This window comes from Purpureocillium takamizusanense, chromosome 7 (assembly GCF_022605165.1).
Source record: "Purpureocillium takamizusanense chromosome 7, complete sequence".
NCBI lineage: Eukaryota > Fungi > Ascomycota > Sordariomycetes > Hypocreales > Ophiocordycipitaceae > Purpureocillium > Purpureocillium takamizusanense.
Genome location: NC_063074.1, coordinates 2,295,060 through 2,313,718, shown reverse-complemented (window position 1 = coordinate 2,313,718; position 18,659 = coordinate 2,295,060). Strand labels below are relative to the sequence as shown.

Below are 18,659 nucleotides of genomic sequence, written 5' to 3'. Positions count from 1 at the left end.
AGCGCAGCCGGTGACATCAGCCTGCAGACCCGTTGTCCTGCAATGGGAGATTTTGCAGCGCAGCGCCGCGCAGTGGAGGGCTGGGTTGGCAGGTAACTTGGTAGCATGGGAGCGCTGTTGTTGTCGGATGGTCAAACGATGGATAAGTTGTTCACGCGTTGCTCTTGGTAAGTTGGTAGCTGTTTGTGCGTACAAAGTAGTCACTGTACAGTACTAATTCTTCAACAAGAGAGTAACGCACTACCTTAGTACGGGAGTACTAACGTACTTGGTACCCCACCTTGCGTCTACAGGTACAGTATCCTCCTTCAAGAAGGTGCGGACCGAGGACCTGTTGCCTCGTGCGCCCGCCCGCACTCCCTCATCGGGCGTCTTCTCTCACCCATCTCCCCCCCTCCAATGCCTGCCTGACCTGACCTGACCTGACCTCATTCATGTCCGTCTTCACTCTGCATCGACTCCGCCGCCACGTCTGGCTGGGGCTGGCCTTCAACGCACGCCAATGCCAACACCAACACCAACACCACACGGCCCCGGCCGGCCTCACCGACCCGCCAGTCCTCCAGCTCTTGCTTGAAATTGGGAGCTGCCAAGGTACCAACTAAGCAAGCCATGCAGCCAGCAGGGGCCCGCGGATCCTCCCGATACGTACCACACCTACTTCTGCAAGATGTGACAGCTCGGATGGCCACCCAACTTGCCAACCCAACGGATATCGTCAATGGACTCGGCTGCAGCGCTTGCCAGCATGCTGTACTTCGTACCTATCCTCGACCGACGTCCACACATACATATAGGCATACTAATGTACTTAGGCAGCCCTCCTTCCCTCCGGTACGCTAGACATGGACTCTAAAAATGTGACACATGCGCGCCTCAGCAGACCACCGTTTCTGCTTCATCTTGCACACGCCGTGAGGTGGTCCGGGTCGAATTCGTCGTCATCGTCGTCGTCGTCGTCGTTGTCGCCGCGTCGTCTCCGCCATCTTCAACGGTGCCCCTTCCTCCTCACTCGTCTCTGTCCCTGTCCCTGTCTCCATCCTTGCCCCTGTCCCTGTCCTCAGCCCTAGTCCAATAGGTACGCTCAGCACGCCCAATCCGTAATTGCTGCTGCTGCTGCTACTGCTGCTGCGCCCCGGCCTGCCTCCCTCCTCCCTCGCCTGGCTGTCGACGGGACCGGCCCGCACCAGACCAGACAAAACGAGCGACAAGTCTTCACTCCGAGAGCAGCGACCGCAACAAGGTGGCTGTCGAGCCTGATTTACTGCTTTTACAGCAAACCCACGACACTGCACAGCACAAACGCCACGCGGGAAGCCTGAACTGCATCTCAATCTTACAGCCGTCTGGCCATCATGGCAGCCGGCCTCCCGCCGCCTTCGCCTAGTCGCAGCCGCAGTGGCAGGTCGCGTCTACAGCGAGACGATGACATCCTGACGGCTCGTCGCGCTGTCACTCTCCCCGCGCCCACTACCTTCAACGAATACAAGGTCAACAGGCCCCGCGATGGCGTCGACAAGAAGCCCGCTATGCTCCGCGTGAAGCCTGCTGGCGAGAGTGGGCGGTGCGGCTTCCATCCCTGGCACTTCATCCGCATCGGCTTCCGGTCAGCCAGCAAGGCCAGTGCTGTTTGCAATATCCTCTGGCCCGTCGTCCCTGCCGCTCTGGCTGTGAGATGTGAGCACACGTCTCCATGGCATCGTGACTTCAGAAGCGTGCCAATGCAGAAAATGCGTCCTTCGTTTGCTGACAAGGCGTCACAGATACCCTATCAGACCGACACATTCTCACCTTCATCCTCGCCTACATCGCCATGGTTCCTTGCGCCAACCTCATTGGCTTCGCAGGCCAGGAGTTTGCCCGAAAAGTGCCCCATGTTGCCGGCGTACTCGTCGAGACTACGTGAGTCTTTCCCGATTGTAGTCCGCGGAAGGTACGGATGGCCGTGGCTGACCGTCGGCGAGCCTTGGTCTTGGGCCTTTAGTTGCGGATCTGTCGTCGAGATCATCCTCTTCATGGTTCTGCTTCGCTCCGACCTCTTTTACGTCATCAAGGCCGCTATTCTTGGCTCCATTCTCGCCACTATGCTCCTCTGCCTTGGTCTCTGCTTCTTTGTCGGAGGCTTACGCCGCGAAGAGCAGACCTTCAGTGATGCCATCAGTGAAGCCGGAAGTGGCTTGCTGCTCACTGCGTAAGCTCCGATCCGTTTGCGATAACAAGCCCTCAGGGTGGTTCATCTTGAAGCTGACACAGTGGTACTGCAAGCGGGGTTGTGCTCGGTGTCCCTACCTTCTTCCGCGTCAGCATGACCGTCGAACCGACCCAGGCTGGGCTGGTGCCCGATCAACGAGTTCTCGGCATCTCTCGTTACATCTCAATCCTGCTCATCATTTCGTATTGCGTCTTCGTCTTCTTCCAAGCGCGCACGCACCACGGAATCTACGATGCCGTGTTCGAACACGATGAACACCATGATCGCGACAAGCATAAGGATCACGACAAGGACAAACTCACCCTGACGGAGTGCATGATTGCCCTCGCCATCTCAATCGCTCTGGCCACGCTCATTGCCATCATACTCATCCAACAGATCGAGTTCATTATCGAGGATGGCCACGTTTCGGATGCCTTCATGGGCCTAATTCTCGTCCCGCTTGTTGAGAAGTTCGCCGAGCACCTGACGGCTATCGATGAGGCGTGGGACAACCAGACCAACTTTGCGCTTTCGCATGTGTTGGGCGCCACGCTGCAGACAGCTCTTTTCAATGCACCTCTCACCGTCATTGTGGGCTGGGGATTGAACAAGGGCATGAATCTTGACTTTGATCTCTTCAACCTCATCATGCTGATTCTGGCCATCCTTACTGTCGGCCGTTTCCTGCAGGACCAGAAGAGCAACTACTTGGAGGGCTTCCTGCTAGTCATACTCTATGTTGCCATTGCCGTCTCGGCGTTCCACACTCCGGACCCGCCGGGGCATGGCAGCAACGCAGGGCACAGCGGCGGCGAGAGTGCCGAGGGGGGCCATTAACGTGACTACGTAGACGACTCGCGGGGGAGGAGCCATGTCAGTAAAGCGTCGGCTGGTGTAGAACGCTTTGGAATTGCATGAATGTAGAGCATATGACTGATAGCGCCTCGCAAAGGGTATACACGGCATCTTCATGTTGGGATAGGCAGCGCGGGGCCCGGCGTCACACTAGGGTACGGGCTGGATGGAGTTGATTCTACACTTGGGTGGGAGCAAAATGGATGCTGAGCAAGGTCATACTGAAATAGATGCATAGTATGATTGTGGCGAGGATTGATTCCTAGCCCGCTGGGCGATGGGGATTCCCCCACCGTGTCATTCTTTTCGTTACGCCGTGCAATGTGTATCCAATGTGGTGTGCTCCGGCACCCGCTTCCTTTTCCCTCGCTTTCGTTATTCAAGATGATGGTCATGTGGGGGAAAATCTTGTCCCAGAAGGTTGTCCTCGTCACTAGAAGAAGAGAATGTCGTCGTCGGGCCAGCCCAAGCTCGTGAGAATCTCGTGCACGCTCTTCTCCATGGCCGCGGGCCCGCAAACGAGCACCATGTCCCGCCCCGGCACCTCGCAGGCACCAATCTCTTCCTCGACGAGGGCCCTGTCCATGCGGCCCGTACGGCCGGCCCACGTCTCCGAGGGCCGCGTCAGGGTGTGGACCAGCCGGCAGCGGTGCTTGGCCGCGTCGGTGAAGGCGTCGAGCTGCACGCGGCACAGTATGTCCTCCTCGACTCTGTTGCCGTCGAGCAGGACGCACTCGGTGGGGTCGCGGGCGTCCTTGGTCAGGGCCCGGAGGACCTGGAAGATGGGCGTGACGCCGGAGCCGCCGCACACCATGTTGAAGCGCCGCACGTCGCGCGGCTTCCCGCCCACGCTGCAGCGGCCGTGGCCCAGGTACTCGAACTTGCCCACGGGGCCCTTGAAGTCGACAAAGTGGCCGAGCGGGAGGGCGTCGAGGGCCTGCGTCATCCTGCCGCCCTTGCGCTCGGGCGTGTCGTAGTAGACCTTGACGAGCACGTCGAGGATGCCCGTGTCCGTGCCCTCGGATATGGGCGTGTACGCCCGGATGATGGCCTCGCGCGTGGCCGGGTCGCGCAGACGCATCATCAGGTGCTGGCCCACGGGCAGGCCAATCTGCTGCTCCTCGTGGTCGAGCCTGAACCGGAACACCCTGCTGTCGGCCGAGACCCTGATCTTATCCTGCAGGACTGCCTTGGTCCAGGCCTTGGGGTCAAGGAAGACGGCCCGTGAAGGGTCTGTCTCTTCGACCTCGCCGGAGAGGGCCGCCAGTGCGTCCTTGTCGAGCGTCCCGATGTGGTAGTCGGGCATCATCGCTTTTGCGTTTTCGCTGTCTGAGCAGGTGTCAACCAGTTAGTTCACGTACACAAAGGAGCCAATGGACCCGGGTGAACGTACGGATAGTCACAAACTCTTCGGTGGCGTCTTGTCCAGCGGCCCCGAAAATGGAAGCCGCGCCGCCGGGGTGACCTTCGAGGAAGGGTGTGCCATCGTAGACGTGGCCATCGACCACGAACCAAGGTTCCACGTCACCCCCATGCTGCTTCAGCTCCTCCGCGGTGATGAGCCTGTCGACCTTGGGATTCGTCATGCAGATCTCCTTGGCCGGCTCCTCCTGACCGGCATCCTCGTCCTCGCCAGATACTTTCTCGCCCCAGAAGCCGTTGGCTAGGTTGCCTCCCGACTTCTTGACTCGATCCATCCACCCGCCCGGCATGAGGGCCGGCTGCGTCGGGTGCTCGAACCTCAGGGACTTGGCCTCCTTGTGTATGACGACGCGAAACCACGGGTTGTTCATCATGCCGAGCACACTCCAGTACATGTCCCTCGGCTGGACCATTAGTCCCTCGTCCATGGCACGAACCATGATGTCTTGCGCGGCCTCGAGCTCCGCCAAGGGGATGTCAAGCTCCCAGAAGGACCAGCAGAAAGAAGTTTCTCGCCACCACACGTCCAGCCGTCCGCCATAGAGCATTTCGCCTTCGGGCGCCAGCCGATATTCGTCCTCTGGGTAGTGCACGTGGGCTAGCCTCCACGACTTGCCTTTGTCGAGTGTCACTTCCATGCGGGTAATGCGTCGACCGCCGCCTCCGTAAGCGTAGCCGCGTACTTTATACGTGTCGACGCCGCTTGCCAGGGAGACCGTCTCGTCGTGTGCCGGGTAACAGATGGCGCTGTTGGCGTTGAGGTCGTAGATGGCGTATCTCTCGTCCTTCCACGTGTCTGGCAGGTCGGCGCTGGCCTCTGGAGTGACGGAGGTCGGCAGCACGCGGTTATCGTAAATATGGTACCAGTTGTCACTCGGCTCTGCGGTGACGATTATGCGCTTCAGCCACTTGACGCTGCGACCGCCGATCTGACCCGGGATAACGACGCGTACGGGCTTGCCATGGTCGGGATGAAGGGTGCTGCCGTTCATCTTGTGGGCCACGAGAATACCCTTGTTCAGATCCCTGCACCAGTTGAGCTTGACCGACGTTCCGTAGTAGCCATTGGGCAACTTGTCAGCGCCCTCAAAGCACACGTATTTGGCGCCTCTCTTTGGTAGGGCCTGAGCGATGAGGTCGCCGATGGGCACGCCGGTCCACAGAGCCGTCGACACGCCGGCGGGACCCCAGGAAAAGCCCTTGGACTTGCGGACGAGGTTCTGTTCCTTTCGCCTGTTCCCGGCACAAACGAGGGTGATTGGGTACGTGACCTGCTCATAGTTGTCGATAAGGTCTCTCACGCTGATGGTGAAGGGTTTGAAGACCATGCCCTCAACGGTGAAGGTCCAGTCGTAGATGCTCGAGTCGTCACACTTTGGTACCGGCCCGTGGTTTCGCACATAGTGCAGGTCTTCACTGGTGAGAAAGCCCTCGTCGTATAAGTCGCTCAGGGGAGGCTCAACGTTGAACGGGTGTACTCCGGTGAGACGGATGAGCCTCGGGTCTCTCTTGACATGGCTGTCGGGGGTCTTGAGGTCCTCGACCAGGACCTGCTTTACGCCATTTGCAGGTGGTAGGGGGTAATGGCTTAGCAGGCTCTCTGAAGCGGCGCCGGCGGCCAACAACGGGGAGTCTGAAGATGACGACGAGGATGGGGACGAAGACAGGGGCGGTAGAGTGGCTTCCAAGGAGGAGGAGAGTGCCAATGAAGCAAGCGAAGTGTATGACCCGTCAAAGCTTCCTCTTCTGGAGTGCTTTGCTGTACTCGGGGGGCTTGGAGGAAACTGGAAATGCTTTGTGGAAGCCAAGGCCGCCGGCTTTACAGGACCGTGAGCCATTCTGGCCACTTGGTACGGAACTGTAGACTGGTAGGGGTAGAGTGAGCCTGGCGGAGAGCGGGGATGCCCACGGAGGGCAAGAGACGGTCTCTTAATGAGGGAGATTCGCGTTCACCGCCGGCACTTATATATATGGGAGGTGGTGGCACTAACTACTACGCCCACACAGTTGTATAAGTACAGCACGCAAGTAGTAGTAGCCGATTACAGTACCCACAACAAAACCTGGGGACGCGATGCATCTTCGGAGTCATGCCACCATGTAACTTATGTAAGAAGTTACGTGGCGAGGGTTGCCGAAGCGGCTGATGGGGAGGGCCGGTCTTTCGAGTCGCAGAAGTTGTCTCCCGACTTCGCAAGTCAGTCGGGCACTCGGCACGGAGCGGTCATGGGCGGATTGAGGGCTTCCGCGGAGGCTGCTGATAGCTAGATCGGGAGTGGCGCGACTTGTCTGAGGGTCCTGATAAGGAATCTAAAACCTGAGCGGAGATGCGCCCTTCAGTGCTAGGGGCCTCGAAGACGGCGCGGATTCCTCAAAAGGACGTCGAGAACGGCACAAGCGGCCGTGGAAGCGCAGTAGACGTCACCAGAAGGCCCATCGCACGGCCAAAGTCCGGGGATGTTCTGATGCCATCGCCATGTCAGCGGGCAAGACGCGCTGCGGAATGCGGCCGGAAGGCTATTTGCCGCAGTCTGCAAGACAGGAAGGGGTCTGGAACCGGGCGCCGACTCGCATCTTGACGCACGATCCTACTTTGCTTCGGCCTGTGTCGGAGGCGACCATCTTGACCGCAAAGGCCGCCCGCCGCGGCAAGGTCCGTCCGGCCAGTGGCGATGCCGTGTGCGACCGTCTTTAAGTTGTTGGTTTAGTACTCTGTATTGTACTGTAGCTAAGGTAGCTTGAACCGCTGCCGCGCCTGCTCGAATGGCTCCCGCTAGGTAGGGCAAGGGAGGCCGGCCCTCTTGTCCTCGGACGGACCTGATCAAAGGCCACCACCACTCGCTGGCAGGCCAAATGTAATCCGGGTCGGGCTTATCATGGCAGGACGAGCAAGATAAGCCGGCTGATGAGAGACGGGCAAGGAGGATGGAGGTTGTGAGGGGAGCCTTATCTGGTCTTATTGTTTTTTTGGGCCATCATCCAATCCAACCATGCCCTCCTTCCTGGTCCCCCCGGTCCATCGGCATCAGTGCCGACCCAAGAACCTACAGGGGGTGGGTTTCCTGCAGCCTTTTCAGGTGCGTGTGCGTGTGAGTGGGGGGAGGGGTTCGGGCGGAGGGAGGCGAGGCAACCAAGTCCGCCGGAATGTCCCGCGGTGATGCGCCGCCGCATGAGCCGCCGGTGTGCTTGACCTTGACGAAACCGGCGATACGCGGGGGCTTTTGATCCTCTGTGAAACTTCCATTGCTGTTGGACGGCGCCGTATAAGAAGAGCGGCGGGTGCCCTCGGCAATAGCTGGACACGACAAAGGGTTCGCAGCAAGGGGCTGGGGCTGGGGCTGGCTGGCTGGCTGGCTGGTCGGCCGGCTTGCAACCTCGACTGAATGTTTTGTCCGTCGGGCCCCAGCTACCGAGCATTTTGTTGTCGGTCGCAGCGGTCGAGATGGGTGGCCGGCCATGTGGCGAGGTCAAGAAGCCGTACGTGGGTTACGGAGACCCATGTCGGCGGCCAACGTGCGGGCTGGGCTGTCTTGCATCACATCAGCTTAAGCGTCTCTTATTAGTATTATTGGAGGTACGTTGGTAGGTACGATGTGCAGCCAGGCGAACTCCTCGTCTCAACTCGCAGCCATACCGCAGGTCCGTTGGTGGGTGAAATGGAAGGCCGGCATGGTGGAAACGGGCAAGCCGCCAGTGGGAGGTTGACGGAAGTGAATCTCCAGCTGCTACCGTCGAGGTGGTCAAGGATGAAAGCACCAAAAGAGAGGGCATGTCATGCCCTGCAGTGGGCGTGCCTACAATACGTACTGCACTGTAACTACCTAACGATACACTTAGGTTGTTACCTGCCTGTGCTGTCCACTCACCTCAGTCGGGTGCTAAGGTAAGTGTTCGGTGGAGGCTGCCCGCCCAGGTGACGCGGGCACGCTCGGCGGGTGGGTGCGCGTTGCCCGCAATGGAACCGATGGGACCCTCATTAGGGTGTCTGTCGCATGGCGGGCAGTTGCTACAGTGGTTGTATGTAGCAGCCCTCTCCAGCAGGGTTCCAATTTCTTCAATCCATCTTTATTATTACCTCTACTAGGTAGCTATTACGTTACCCCACGTCGCCGCCAGACGCCCGACGCCACGCCATCCTGCTGCTGCCGCTGCTGGCTCAGTCAGATCCATCCGATTTTGACCTCGCAACCACACACCCACCTTGGCTCGGCCGGGAACGACGACTTCCATCATCGTGGAAGCACCACCCGCACTCGCACCAGCACCAGCACCCGCACCCCGTCAACCGCGCACCCTCGGTCACTGACTGGCCCGCACGCCCCCCCGTGCTGCCGCGAAGCAACCATCCGCACCGATGCTGGCTCATCTCGCCCGACCGCAATACCATTTTCTGGGCCAGTACATCCCCTAGCGGCCCCGCGCCCGGATGTGACGAACCGCTCGATACCCTTCATCACCATCGACCACCCGTCCGCCTCCCTCAGCAGACGGCCCGCGCTGCCGTCATGGATCGCGCACGGAAGCGTGAGTCGCGCGCCGGTGCCCCTCGTGCCCGTATGGACGCTGACCACCCTCCCTGCTTTCCAGGCCAACTCCGCGCACTCAACGAGAGAGCATGGAGCGGCGAAAAAGGTAGCCATTGCCCTCTGTCCGTTCGGTACGCCATGCTCTGCCTGTTCACACGCTGATCCTGCCGACCACCTAGATGTCTTTTCCGTCGGCGGCTCGCTTGATTCCTCCCTCAAAAAGAACACGGCGTTCATCAAGAGACTGCGCACCGCCGTCACCGCCGCCACGCTGCCCACCTTCCTCCAGGAGATTCGCACCTTGAGTTTGCACAAGTACCTCTCGGAGATCGTCTCGGCATGCTACGAAGGCCTCTGCAGGCTCAAGTCTCCAGGCGAAATCGATGCCGGTGTCGAAATCGTCAGCGCTCTCCATCAGCGCTTTGGCCCTGCCGAATTCACCGAATATCTTGCCTGGCTGCTCGGCAAGGGCATGGCCACACCCGACAAGAGTTTTCTCAAGACACTGTCTCCGGAGGCTCGTGAAAAGGAGGAAAAAGAGCGCATCACCCGCCAGCGGGCCCTGCTTCGTGTCATCACCGACCTCTGGCTCGTGGGCGTCCTGAGAACACTGGACGATGCGACCAAGCCCGATGACGCAACAAAGGGTGCCGCCGGCAAGGTTCCAGAGCTCAAAGTGAGAAGCGGCGCCGGCAAGGCACCTGGTGGGGCGGAGCCCTTTCCCCTCGAAGTGCTCAAGGACCTCTTGGGCTACGATCGGGAACACGCCAATCTGCCTCTGCTTGTCGTCTTCGTCAAGGCCTTCAGCTGGGACATTCTCGGCGTCAAGGCTACGGGTGCCGACGGCCGCAAGACCATCGAGGAGGACGGTCTGGCCAGTACCCTCAACGCAGGCCGCTCTCACGATGCTGACGGTAACGCGGAAACGAACGCAAACGATCAGCCCCTCACGCCCCCCGACCTTGCCGACCGCTTTCGAACAGTTCTGAAGCGTTACTTCGACGACGTCACAGCCCACATTGTTCGCGACCAAAAGTCAATCCAATCCCAGGCCCGACGCAACGCCGAAGCCTACGTCAAGTCGGGCGAGGTTTTCGAAGACCGTCAGGCTAGCTATGAGAAGCTCGTCAAGGCCCAGGACCGACTGGTCTCAAATGCCCAGGTCGTGGCTGACGCCATCGGCGCCGAGATGCCCGACCTGAAAGATGCAGAAGACCCCCTTGCCACATCAAGCGGCTCTATTGGTTTGGTCAAGACCGGAGACTACCTCCGCTCCATGGCTGACGGTCCAGGCATCTGGGCAGACGAGGATGAACGCCGGTTTTACGAGAATCTTGTAGATCTCAAAGGCAAGGTACCACCTATCCTCCTTGAGGATGGCAAGAAGAAGAAGTCAGATGGCGATGATCAAGTCGGCAAGAAGGCCGAGCCGACTGATGGCCCTGACACTGCCAAAGTTGACGTCAATGACGACCAGTCCACGGCGATTGCAAACAAGACGATCGGAGCGCAGGTCGATGCCCTGCTAGCACGACTGCCGGAGCTCACAAACAAGGACGCCATCGACCAGACCGCCGTCGACTTCTGCTTCCTCAACTCTAAGGCGTCCCGCAACCGACTGGTCAAGGCCCTGACCGAGGTGCCCAAGGGCAGAAGCGATCTGCTTCCGTCGTGGTCCCGCCTCGTGGCTACCTTGGGCCGGTATTTGCCAGACGTTCCAAAAGGGCTGGTCGAGTATCTTGATGCCGAATTTCGAAGCTTGCAGCGCCGCAAGGACAAGGATTTCCTTGGCCAGGTGCGGCTGAGTAACATCCGATATTTGGCAGAGCTTACCAAGTTTGGCGTCGTCCCCGAACACGTCGTATTCCACTGCCTGAAAGTTAGCCTCGACGACTTTTCGCGGATGAACATTGAGATTCTCTGCAACTTGATCGAGAATTGCGGCCGATATCTGCTCAAGAACCCGGATACCGCACCGCGAATGGCCAGCTTCCTCGAGACGCTGCAGCGCAAGAAATCGGTCCAACACATCGGGCAGCCCGAAAGGATGCTGATAGACAATGCCGTCTACTACGTCGACCCGCCGGAGCGACCTGCTATCGAGCAGAAAGAGCGAACGCCAATGGAGCTCTTTGTCCGCAAACTTGTCTACACGGATTTGACCAAGCGGAACTATGGCAAGGTTTTGAAGCAGATCAGAAGGCTTCACTGGGAAGAAGCTGATGTACGTGGACCGTGTCACATTTCATGGATTCTACAAGTTGAGCTAATCGTCCGACTACCACTAGGTTGTCGCAATTCTCGAAAAGGTCTTCTCAAAGCCGGGCAAGGTGAAGTATGGCAACATTCACCTCCTCGGTATACTTCTTAGTGCCCTTCACCGCTATCACCCCGGCTTTGTGATCAAGATTGTCGATAACGTCATTGAGTCGGTCAGTTTCGGTCTCGAGGTGAACGACTTCCGGTTTTTTCAACGTCGCATCGCTGAAGTCAAGTACCTCGGAGAATTGTACAACTACCGCATGCTGGAGCATCCGGTAATTTTCGACACACTCTACAAGATCATGACCTTTGGCTACGGTGAGTATCTACAAGAGCTGCATCTATCGCAGGACTGACACAGTATTAAGGGGGCCCTCCTGTACCCGGCCGGCTCAACGCATTTGATCCCCCCGACGATTTTTTCCGCATCCGCCTCGTCGCCACTGTTTTGGAGACTTGCGGCATGTTCTTCAATCGCGGGGCCGCGGGAAAGAAGCTGGACTACTTCCTTTCCTTTTTCCAGGTATATAATTTTACTCTGCTCTGTCTTGGGGGAGCAAGGGCTGACCTTTTGACGAACAGTACTATGTATTCACCAAGGCTTCGCTTCCCATGGAAATCGAGTTTGTAGTGCAAGACATTTTCGCTCTCACCCGGCCGCAGTGGAAAATGGCCGCCGGCTTGGAGGAGGCGGCCAAAGCATTCCAGCTAGCCATTGCCCAAGATCAGAAGACGGCAGGGGCAGACAAGGCGGCCGAGCCGGACGATGTATCGAGTGGAGCCTCGTCGGACGACGATAACGGGGACGTTGACGAAGTGGAAGCGTATGGCGATGGGGAGGAGGAGAGTGCGTCCGAGGAGGACGACGTTGAAGTTGGCCGCCCCACCTCGTTTTGACTGACCGAGGCCTCGCATTGCTAACAGGCATCCTAGCAGGACGATGACGACGAATCTGTCCATGACAGTGACTTCAACGACGAAGCCATTGTGGTTACGCGGAATGAGGAGGCGGTAGACCCGGAGGACGATGCTGACTTTGAGCGGGAGTATGCCAAGATGATGGCTGAAAGCCTCGAGTCCCGCAAGTTTGACCGCAAACCGCTTTTCGATGTACCCCTTCCGGTTCGGCCAAAGAACCGCGAGGCCGCGGCGGCCGGCTCACAGAGCGAGGAGGCGCCGCCCGCGAGCAGCGGCAGCACCATGGCGTTTGCTCTACTGACCAAGAAGGGCAACCGGCAACAGGTCAGTGCAGGACTCTTCGCTCGCTATAGGAGATGGCTAATGTGGGGGGGTTCAGACGCGGACGGTGGAGCTCCCATCAGACTCGACGTTGGCGATTGCCATGAAGACGCAGCAACAGGCTGAGAAGGAGGAGCAGCAACGGATCAAGAACCTGGTCCTGAACTACGATCTTCAGCAGAACGAGGATCAGGAGCGTGAGTGGCGGCTGAAGGCGAATCTAAGTATTCCGAAAAACGCGTTGGCTGACCCGTCAGATGCAGCTCACGAACGGCCGTCAACATTTTACCACAACCGAATCGAACGGCCGAGTAAGGATCGTGGCCAGAGGGTTCGGAAGCTGCAACTGAGCGACGTCGACTGGTGAGAAACGCACAAGGCTGGCACGACAGACACGAGACGAGACGATGCGCCCCAGAAGATAAATGGCTGGCGGAAAGCCTTGGCTTGGGCCAGGGCGCAGAACCCATGTGGCGCCCTCGGCGTGGACCGGGTTTGATGAGATTCTTTGCCAAACAAGAGTGTGGAGTGCTCGGCGAGGACCGCTGCGGTGCTATGGTGTTGGCTTGCTGATACCTGCTACATTCAAGGTTTGTACGTAGGCCCACAGCGGTTGCCACGTCACCCCTGCTGCGAGATGAGAGGCTCGTGGTCGACTGGACGGGGCGTGCCGACCCAATTTGGCCATTCCACTGAACCTCTGTGGACGGACCGTGGGGCCATATAAGCCGGGGTCCGAGAGCCAATGACTGGGGTCCGGGCAGGGAGGCAAAGCCGGCGAGAGCGTTATTTCTGGACAAGGACGTTGCCGGTTGTGTAGGGACAACGCTTGCCGTTGTCGAGCATGGCCGGGGCATTCGGAGGTGAGGGCGCGTGAAGCATGGATGGGTTGGTTGGAAAGGTGGGCGAAGCGTCGCCATATACTGCACATGTAGAGTACAGCTCTTTGGCAGTTTTGCAGCCAGCACCTCCTCGATGCAGTGTCTACAACCTGTACCTACCAAAGGTCCAGCACTTTCCCTTTTGCAGTAAAGGCGACGGCGTGACTGATGGGAGCGGCCCCGGCGACGCCCGTGCTCTGCGGTGATGGCTGGCCCTTGACTTGTGCACAGATACTTGGCGCAGGATACGTGGTACAGTAGTAGTGCCTGTCAACAGTACTACCACGTAGCACCCAAGGCATGCAGTCAGTTGATACTGTACGTAGGTGATTTGCAGGTGCAGGGCTCAGGAGTCGGAAGCGAGGTGATGGAGTGAGTGGGTGGACTGCTGGCGGCTAACTTATAGGTACTACATGTACTACCCCACGTTGCAGCCAACGTCGCCGCCAGCTGTGTAGTGTAGTGTAGTGTAGTGTAGTGTAGTGCAGTGCAGCACTGCCGTGTTATTACTGGGAAAAGCCCCTACCCAACCGGTTTACCAAGTTCGTATACGGATACTACTTCGCACCTGTTGAACATGAGCCGATGCAGCAGTGCAGCTGCAGTGCGGCGGCAAACAGTCAGTCGGTTGCAGCACCGCCATGCATCATCTCGCTCTCGGGTTTGTGGCACTCACTTCCCCTTTTCACACCCTCTGCCGGCAGCAGCGAGACGGAGCCGCCGAGCGTCGTATGAGAGGCACTCACATTAGTAGCTAGTGCGCTTCCTTCTGGCCGCCCTCGTACAATATGTAACGTACTACTTGTGAGATGTGAAACATGCATGCTATGGTCGGGCACGTGGCAGCCGGCGACCGCCACTCCCACCACCGTCCAAGGCCCAAAGAAGCGGAGAGATAAAACTCTGGCCCATCTTCGTACCGACTGCTGCCGGTTCCGTTACTTTACTGTGCAGAGGTACGTAGGTGGCACCCAAGCAAGGTGCACATTAACTTAGGTACCAACCTGTCAGTTGGTGCGGCACTGCAAGTATCAGACGGAAGCAAGCGACCGCCTCGCTCTTGCCGACCAAACCACCACTTGGCCCGCATCTTTTCGTTCGTTCCGCCTTCTTCCACCTGCTTGCCTGCCCGCTCTCTACTCCCTCCCGCCTTTCTTCCCTCCGAATTCTCCTCCGATCCCTGCGGCGCTGCGCACGGGGACCGCCGCTGTCTCGCGGGCCTGTTGGCGGAGCACGGTGCAGCAGACGACAAACGACAAGGGCCGAGCCCGAACCTCGTATTGGTCCCGAGCCCCAAAAAAGACGTGTGCGACGCGGTGTGAGCGGAAAGGGAGGGGAGGGCAGAAATCGATATCCTCCGTGTGGCACCCCGTCTGGTGTTCCGTCGATTCGCTCTTTGCTCCTTGTCAGGCCTCTGAAACGCACCCTTTTTGCGGGCGCCTCTGCGCCGCCGGCTTCATCAGCGACTACCTTCCTTTCTCAACACTCGTTCAAGCTCCAAGTTTCGTGGTGCTGGCCGTCAGCGCCTCAGTCGCTTCATCATGGCGCTCCCCGACGGGTGGCCCGTCAAGGACGTACGTCTTCCCCATCGCTACGCTGCCTCGCCACCTTGCCGATGCCAGTAAATGGCCCCGATCCTGACATGGCGTGCGCAGGTTGTCTATACGTCCATTGTCGGCATCGTAATGTTGATGGCCTGTCTCGAGTGGTTCCTCTGGCTCGCGGCTTTCATGTATTGTCTGTACAAGGTCTTTCGGAAGGCTGAGCATTGGTCTATACGTGTGCTCTGCTTCGTTGTTGGCCTTGCCTTCGCCTTGCTCCGGTATGTCTCTGGCGGGCGCGGCGCCACCAAATACCTCCATGTCCAGCGCGAGGCTAACGCTCGAATTGCAGCTTCATCTTCCTGCCCATCATGGTGGTTACCCTGCCGCTGCCGAGCCAGGTCACCAAGATTTGGCCACCCGCCGTCGTCTCCTTCCTGCAATGGTTCGCATTTTGGAGCTTTGCCATTCTCCTGACCGTTCCGTGGCTCTTCTGCGTATACCAGCTCGTGACAAACCAACTCGGCCGCACAAAGCGCATCAAGAGGGTTCTCGACGATGTCACGGCCCCAAAGGTGGTCATCGTTATGCCCTGCTACCGGGAGGAGCCCGATGTCCTGGTGACGGCCATCAACTCCGTCGTCGACTGCGACTACCCGCCCGCCTGCATCCACGTCTTCCTCTCCTTCGACGGCGACCAAGTAGACGAGCTCTACCTCACTACACTAGAGAGGCTCGGCGTGCATACGACCATGGGAAAGTATCCCAGAAGCATCGATGTAACTTACAAGGCTGCGCGCATCACGATATCTCGCTTTCCCCACGGTGGCAAGCGCCATTGCCAAAAGTCGACCTTTAAGCTGATAGACAGGGTGTACGCTCAGTATCTCAAGAGAAATGACAACCTCTTCATTCTCTTCATCGACTCGGACTGCATTCTAGATAAGGTCTGCCTGCAGAACTTTGTTTACGACATGGAACTAAGCCCCGGCAACTCGAGGGATATGCTCGCCATGACGGGCATCATCACGTCGACGACTCGCAAGCATAGCATTATCACGCTACTTCAAGACATGGAATATATACACGGGCAGCTGTTCGAGCGCACCGTCGAATCTGGATGCGGCTCCGTGACGTGCCTGCCCGGGGCGCTGACCATGCTCCGGTTCTCGGCCTTTAGGAGAATGGCCAAGTACTATTTTGCGGACAAGGCTGAGCAGTGCGACGATCTCTTTGACTTCGCCAAGTGCCACCTAGGCGAGGACCGGTGGCTCACGCATCTTTTCATGATTGGCGCCAAGAAGCGCCATCAGATTCAGATGTGCACGTCGGCCTTTTGCAAGACTGAGGCCGTGCAGACCTATCGCTCTCTGGTTAAGCAACGGCGCCGATGGTTCCTAGGCTTCATCACCAACGAGGTGTGCATGCTCACGGATTGGAGACTGTGGAAGCGATACCCGACATTGATCATCGTCCGCTTCATGCAAAATACGATCCGGACCACCGCCCTCCTATTCTTCATCATGGTGCTGGCCCTACTTACGACGGTGGTCAAGGTGGAAAATCTGCCCGTCGGCTTCATCGCCGTCTCGCTGGGCCTCAACTGGCTCCTCATGCTCTACTTTGGGGCGAAGCTGAGGCGTTTCAAGATCTGGCTGTACCCAGTCATGTTTGTGCTCAACCCGTTCTTCAACTGGTATTACATGGTTTATGGGATATTCACTGCGGGTCAGAGGACCTGGGGTGGGCCGAGGGCCGATGCCGCGGCGGCCGACACTAACACGACGGCGCGTGAGGCGGCCGAGCAGGCAGAGGCCCAAGGAGACGAGCTCAACGTGGTGCCCGAGTCGTTCAAGCCGGCACAGGAGGCGCGGAGGGCGGCCAGCAAGCGGCTGCCGTCGTCGGGCAGCGGGCTGGGCCGCAAGGTCAGCGTGGTCAGGCCGCCCGACCAAGTCGATGGCAAGTTCTCGGCCAGACAGAAGATGGCGACGGGCGTCTACGCGTACACGGACGAGTCAGAGGCGAGCACAGGTCTCATGGGCGGCGCGTCGTCGACACAACTGTCGTATTGGACCAGTGACTGGCGCGACTCTCTCGACAGCCTCAACACGACTCGCACAGACGAAAAGGTTCCACAGGTGGCGGTGCCAGTTGACAGGTTCATGGGAGAGGAGGACCGTCGCAAGTACGCTATCGCTCAGCAGGCGCAGCTCCATCGCCACGACGAAGATGTCGAGTTGGGATACTACTCTGTGCGCGAGTTGGAACCAGAGAGAGTCCCGCTTGCCCGGGAGCGACGAGACTCCTCGGAGGACGAGTACGAAGACGTCGCCAAACGAAAGCAGTAAGGGTTGAGCCACGGCGTAACTGGGTACTTGTTGCAGCAGAGCAGAATGGCGCCTTGAGATCGAGAGTACGATATAGCGGCGTGGATTGTCTTGTAGGGCACGGCGTTTATGATCCTCTTGGGGCAGACTTTTCATTTCGATAGATTGGGAATCGCCGTGACGGCTGTTATTTTTGGGGCATCATCATTATCTGGAGCATTTTTAGCATCGTCGTCGTCGTCGTCGTCGTCAATATACTGGGTGCATTGATTTGCAATGGATGAGTGGACATGTCATCGGGACAGGCGGTGCTTGAACGGCAGGGGGAGCACGATGATGAGTCTTACGATGATGAGTCTTGAATAACACTGCGGACTAGAGCCCAGCGATGGAACCAAATACTACGCAAGCGAGGCGTTCTGTCACCTGGGCCGGCCGGCAGGGTCAGGTTCCCATTGCCGGGGTTGTTGCTAAATGTCTTGGGCACGAAGTGAGGTCGGCACGGCTGTAGTACATACAGTACTAGTGCAGATCCGTCTCAAGAGGACAAACAACACTGAGCAAGCAAGCAAGTTGACAGCCTCTCGTAGGGAGAAGGTCAACAGACAGACGCCTAACTATGGCGCATGTCATGAACGGGCACGTACATAGACCGCCGTTTGACAGCTCCACGCCAAGGGCACGAGACGCAGGGGCGCAATCCTTGGCCGGCAGACTATTGACGGGTCAGCCAGCGGTCCCATCACAGCCGGCCGTCACGGATGGATGGCTCATGACGAATTGCTTCCTCTGCACTGGAGGGACAAAAAAAAAAGGCCGGTTTTGGAAGTCCCTGAGGTAGGTAGGTATATAGTGGGCTGGAAACAGAGGGCAGTCTCTGGAAAATTCTGCGGCCTTCTACGAGCCCGCGCGGGCGTCTCTTGGCGGCGACGTCCGGTACCCATGGACGCGATGGCGGGGCAGCAGCCATGAGGTACCTTTTGGCGGTGACGAAGCGGGACACGGTACGGGCCTGACGGCCTTGCCCCGCGACGTTGTCAGGTATCTTTTCGGGCCACGCTCCTGTGTGAGTCGGTCGGTTAGGTGCTGCCTGGGACAGCGCTGTTAGGGGCGCCATAGTACGTAGCCCTTTTTATAGCGGGCGGTTTGCTTCCATGCTTTCCGCAGTCCTTCCTGGCAACGACAACAACTACCTCCTCCGCCTTGCCTTGTTATTGAACTTGCCTGACACTCAAGTTACGTACGACGGGTGCCTGGCTGCCTACCTTTTACCGCCAGCAAAGCTTCTGACTTTACACACACCGCCCACTGCGCGCGTTGCCGAGCGGACATAGTTGTTAGAACCAGCTTGGGAACACCGGCCCCCCCCCCCCCTCCCCCACCTCAAAAAGTCCAGCCGGGCCAGCCCAGCA

At 58.5% G+C, this 18,659-nt stretch overlaps 4 protein-coding genes across 4 annotated transcripts; 3 read left to right on the top strand and 1 right to left on the bottom strand.

Moving 5' to 3' along the window:
• The first annotated feature begins 365 nt into the window (after positions 1 to 365).
• On the top strand, positions 366 to 3,451 carry JDV02_007994 (uncharacterized protein). The gene is made up of 4 exons (XM_047989549.1): positions 366 to 1,677; positions 1,764 to 1,902; positions 1,985 to 2,191; positions 2,266 to 3,451. Exons 1-4 carry the CDS (start codon positions 1,356 to 1,358, stop codon positions 3,029 to 3,031), a joined length of 1,434 nt encoding a protein of 477 aa, XP_047845552.1. The 5' UTR covers positions 366 to 1,355; the 3' UTR covers positions 3,032 to 3,451.
• On the bottom strand, positions 3,072 to 7,918 carry JDV02_007993 (uncharacterized protein). The gene is made up of 3 exons (XM_047989548.1): positions 6,527 to 7,918; positions 4,443 to 6,464; positions 3,072 to 4,378 (listed from the first exon to the last, which is right to left on the bottom strand). The coding sequence occupies exons 2-3, from the start codon at positions 6,307 to 6,309 to the stop codon at positions 3,483 to 3,485; spliced, it is 2,763 nt and encodes a 920-aa protein (XP_047845551.1). The 5' UTR covers positions 6,310 to 6,464; positions 6,527 to 7,918; the 3' UTR covers positions 3,072 to 3,482.
• NMD2 (mRNA decay protein) lies at positions 7,782 to 13,759 on the top strand. The gene is made up of 9 exons (XM_047989547.1): positions 7,782 to 8,995; positions 9,059 to 9,103; positions 9,177 to 11,221; positions 11,286 to 11,577; positions 11,628 to 11,782; positions 11,842 to 12,132; positions 12,193 to 12,501; positions 12,557 to 12,695; positions 12,762 to 13,759. The coding sequence occupies exons 1-9, from the start codon at positions 8,977 to 8,979 to the stop codon at positions 12,863 to 12,865; spliced, it is 3,399 nt and encodes a 1,132-aa protein (XP_047845550.1). The 5' UTR covers positions 7,782 to 8,976; the 3' UTR covers positions 12,866 to 13,759.
• A 556-nt stretch (positions 13,760 to 14,315) lies between these two features.
• JDV02_007991 (Chitin synthase) lies at positions 14,316 to 17,559 on the top strand. The gene is made up of 3 exons (XM_047989546.1): positions 14,316 to 14,953; positions 15,035 to 15,201; positions 15,273 to 17,559. Exons 1-3 carry the CDS (start codon positions 14,921 to 14,923, stop codon positions 17,266 to 17,268), a joined length of 2,196 nt encoding a protein of 731 aa, XP_047845549.1. The 5' UTR covers positions 14,316 to 14,920; the 3' UTR covers positions 17,269 to 17,559.
• The last annotated feature ends 1,100 nt before the right edge of the window (positions 17,560 to 18,659 follow it).

What these genes read in the sequence shown, in the direction of transcription:
- JDV02_007994 (XM_047989549.1), top strand. Translation starts at nt 1,356, where the DNA reads ATGGCAGCCGGCCTCCCGCCGCCTTCGCCTAGTCGCAGCCGCAGTGGC. An exon ending in TGCCGCTCTGGCTGTGAGAT is followed by an intron (nt 1,678 to 1,763) that starts GTGAGCACACGT and finishes AAGGCGTCACAG; the next exon opens with ATACCCTATCAGACCGACAC. An exon ending in AGTGGCTTGCTGCTCACTGC is followed by an intron (nt 2,192 to 2,265) that starts GTAAGCTCCGAT and finishes TGGTACTGCAAG; the next exon opens with CGGGGTTGTGCTCGGTGTCC.
- JDV02_007993 (XM_047989548.1), bottom strand. Translation starts at nt 6,309, where the DNA reads ATGGCTCACGGTCCTGTAAAGCCGGCGGCCTTGGCTTCCACAAAGCAT. An exon ending in CGAAGAGTTTGTGACTATCC is followed by an intron (nt 4,379 to 4,442) that starts GTACGTTCACCC and finishes ACACCTGCTCAG; the next exon opens with ACAGCGAAAACGCAAAAGCG.
- NMD2 (XM_047989547.1), top strand. An exon ending in TTCACTGGGAAGAAGCTGAT is followed by an intron (nt 11,222 to 11,285) that starts GTACGTGGACCG and finishes GACTACCACTAG; the next exon opens with GTTGTCGCAATTCTCGAAAA. An exon ending in GCAGAACGAGGATCAGGAGC is followed by an intron (nt 12,696 to 12,761) that starts GTGAGTGGCGGC and finishes CGTCAGATGCAG; the next exon opens with CTCACGAACGGCCGTCAACA.
- JDV02_007991 (XM_047989546.1), top strand. Translation starts at nt 14,921, where the DNA reads ATGGCGCTCCCCGACGGGTGGCCCGTCAAGGAC. An exon ending in ACGGGTGGCCCGTCAAGGAC is followed by an intron (nt 14,954 to 15,034) that starts GTACGTCTTCCC and finishes TGGCGTGCGCAG; the next exon opens with GTTGTCTATACGTCCATTGT. An exon ending in CTTGCCTTCGCCTTGCTCCG is followed by an intron (nt 15,202 to 15,272) that starts GTATGTCTCTGG and finishes CTCGAATTGCAG; the next exon opens with CTTCATCTTCCTGCCCATCA.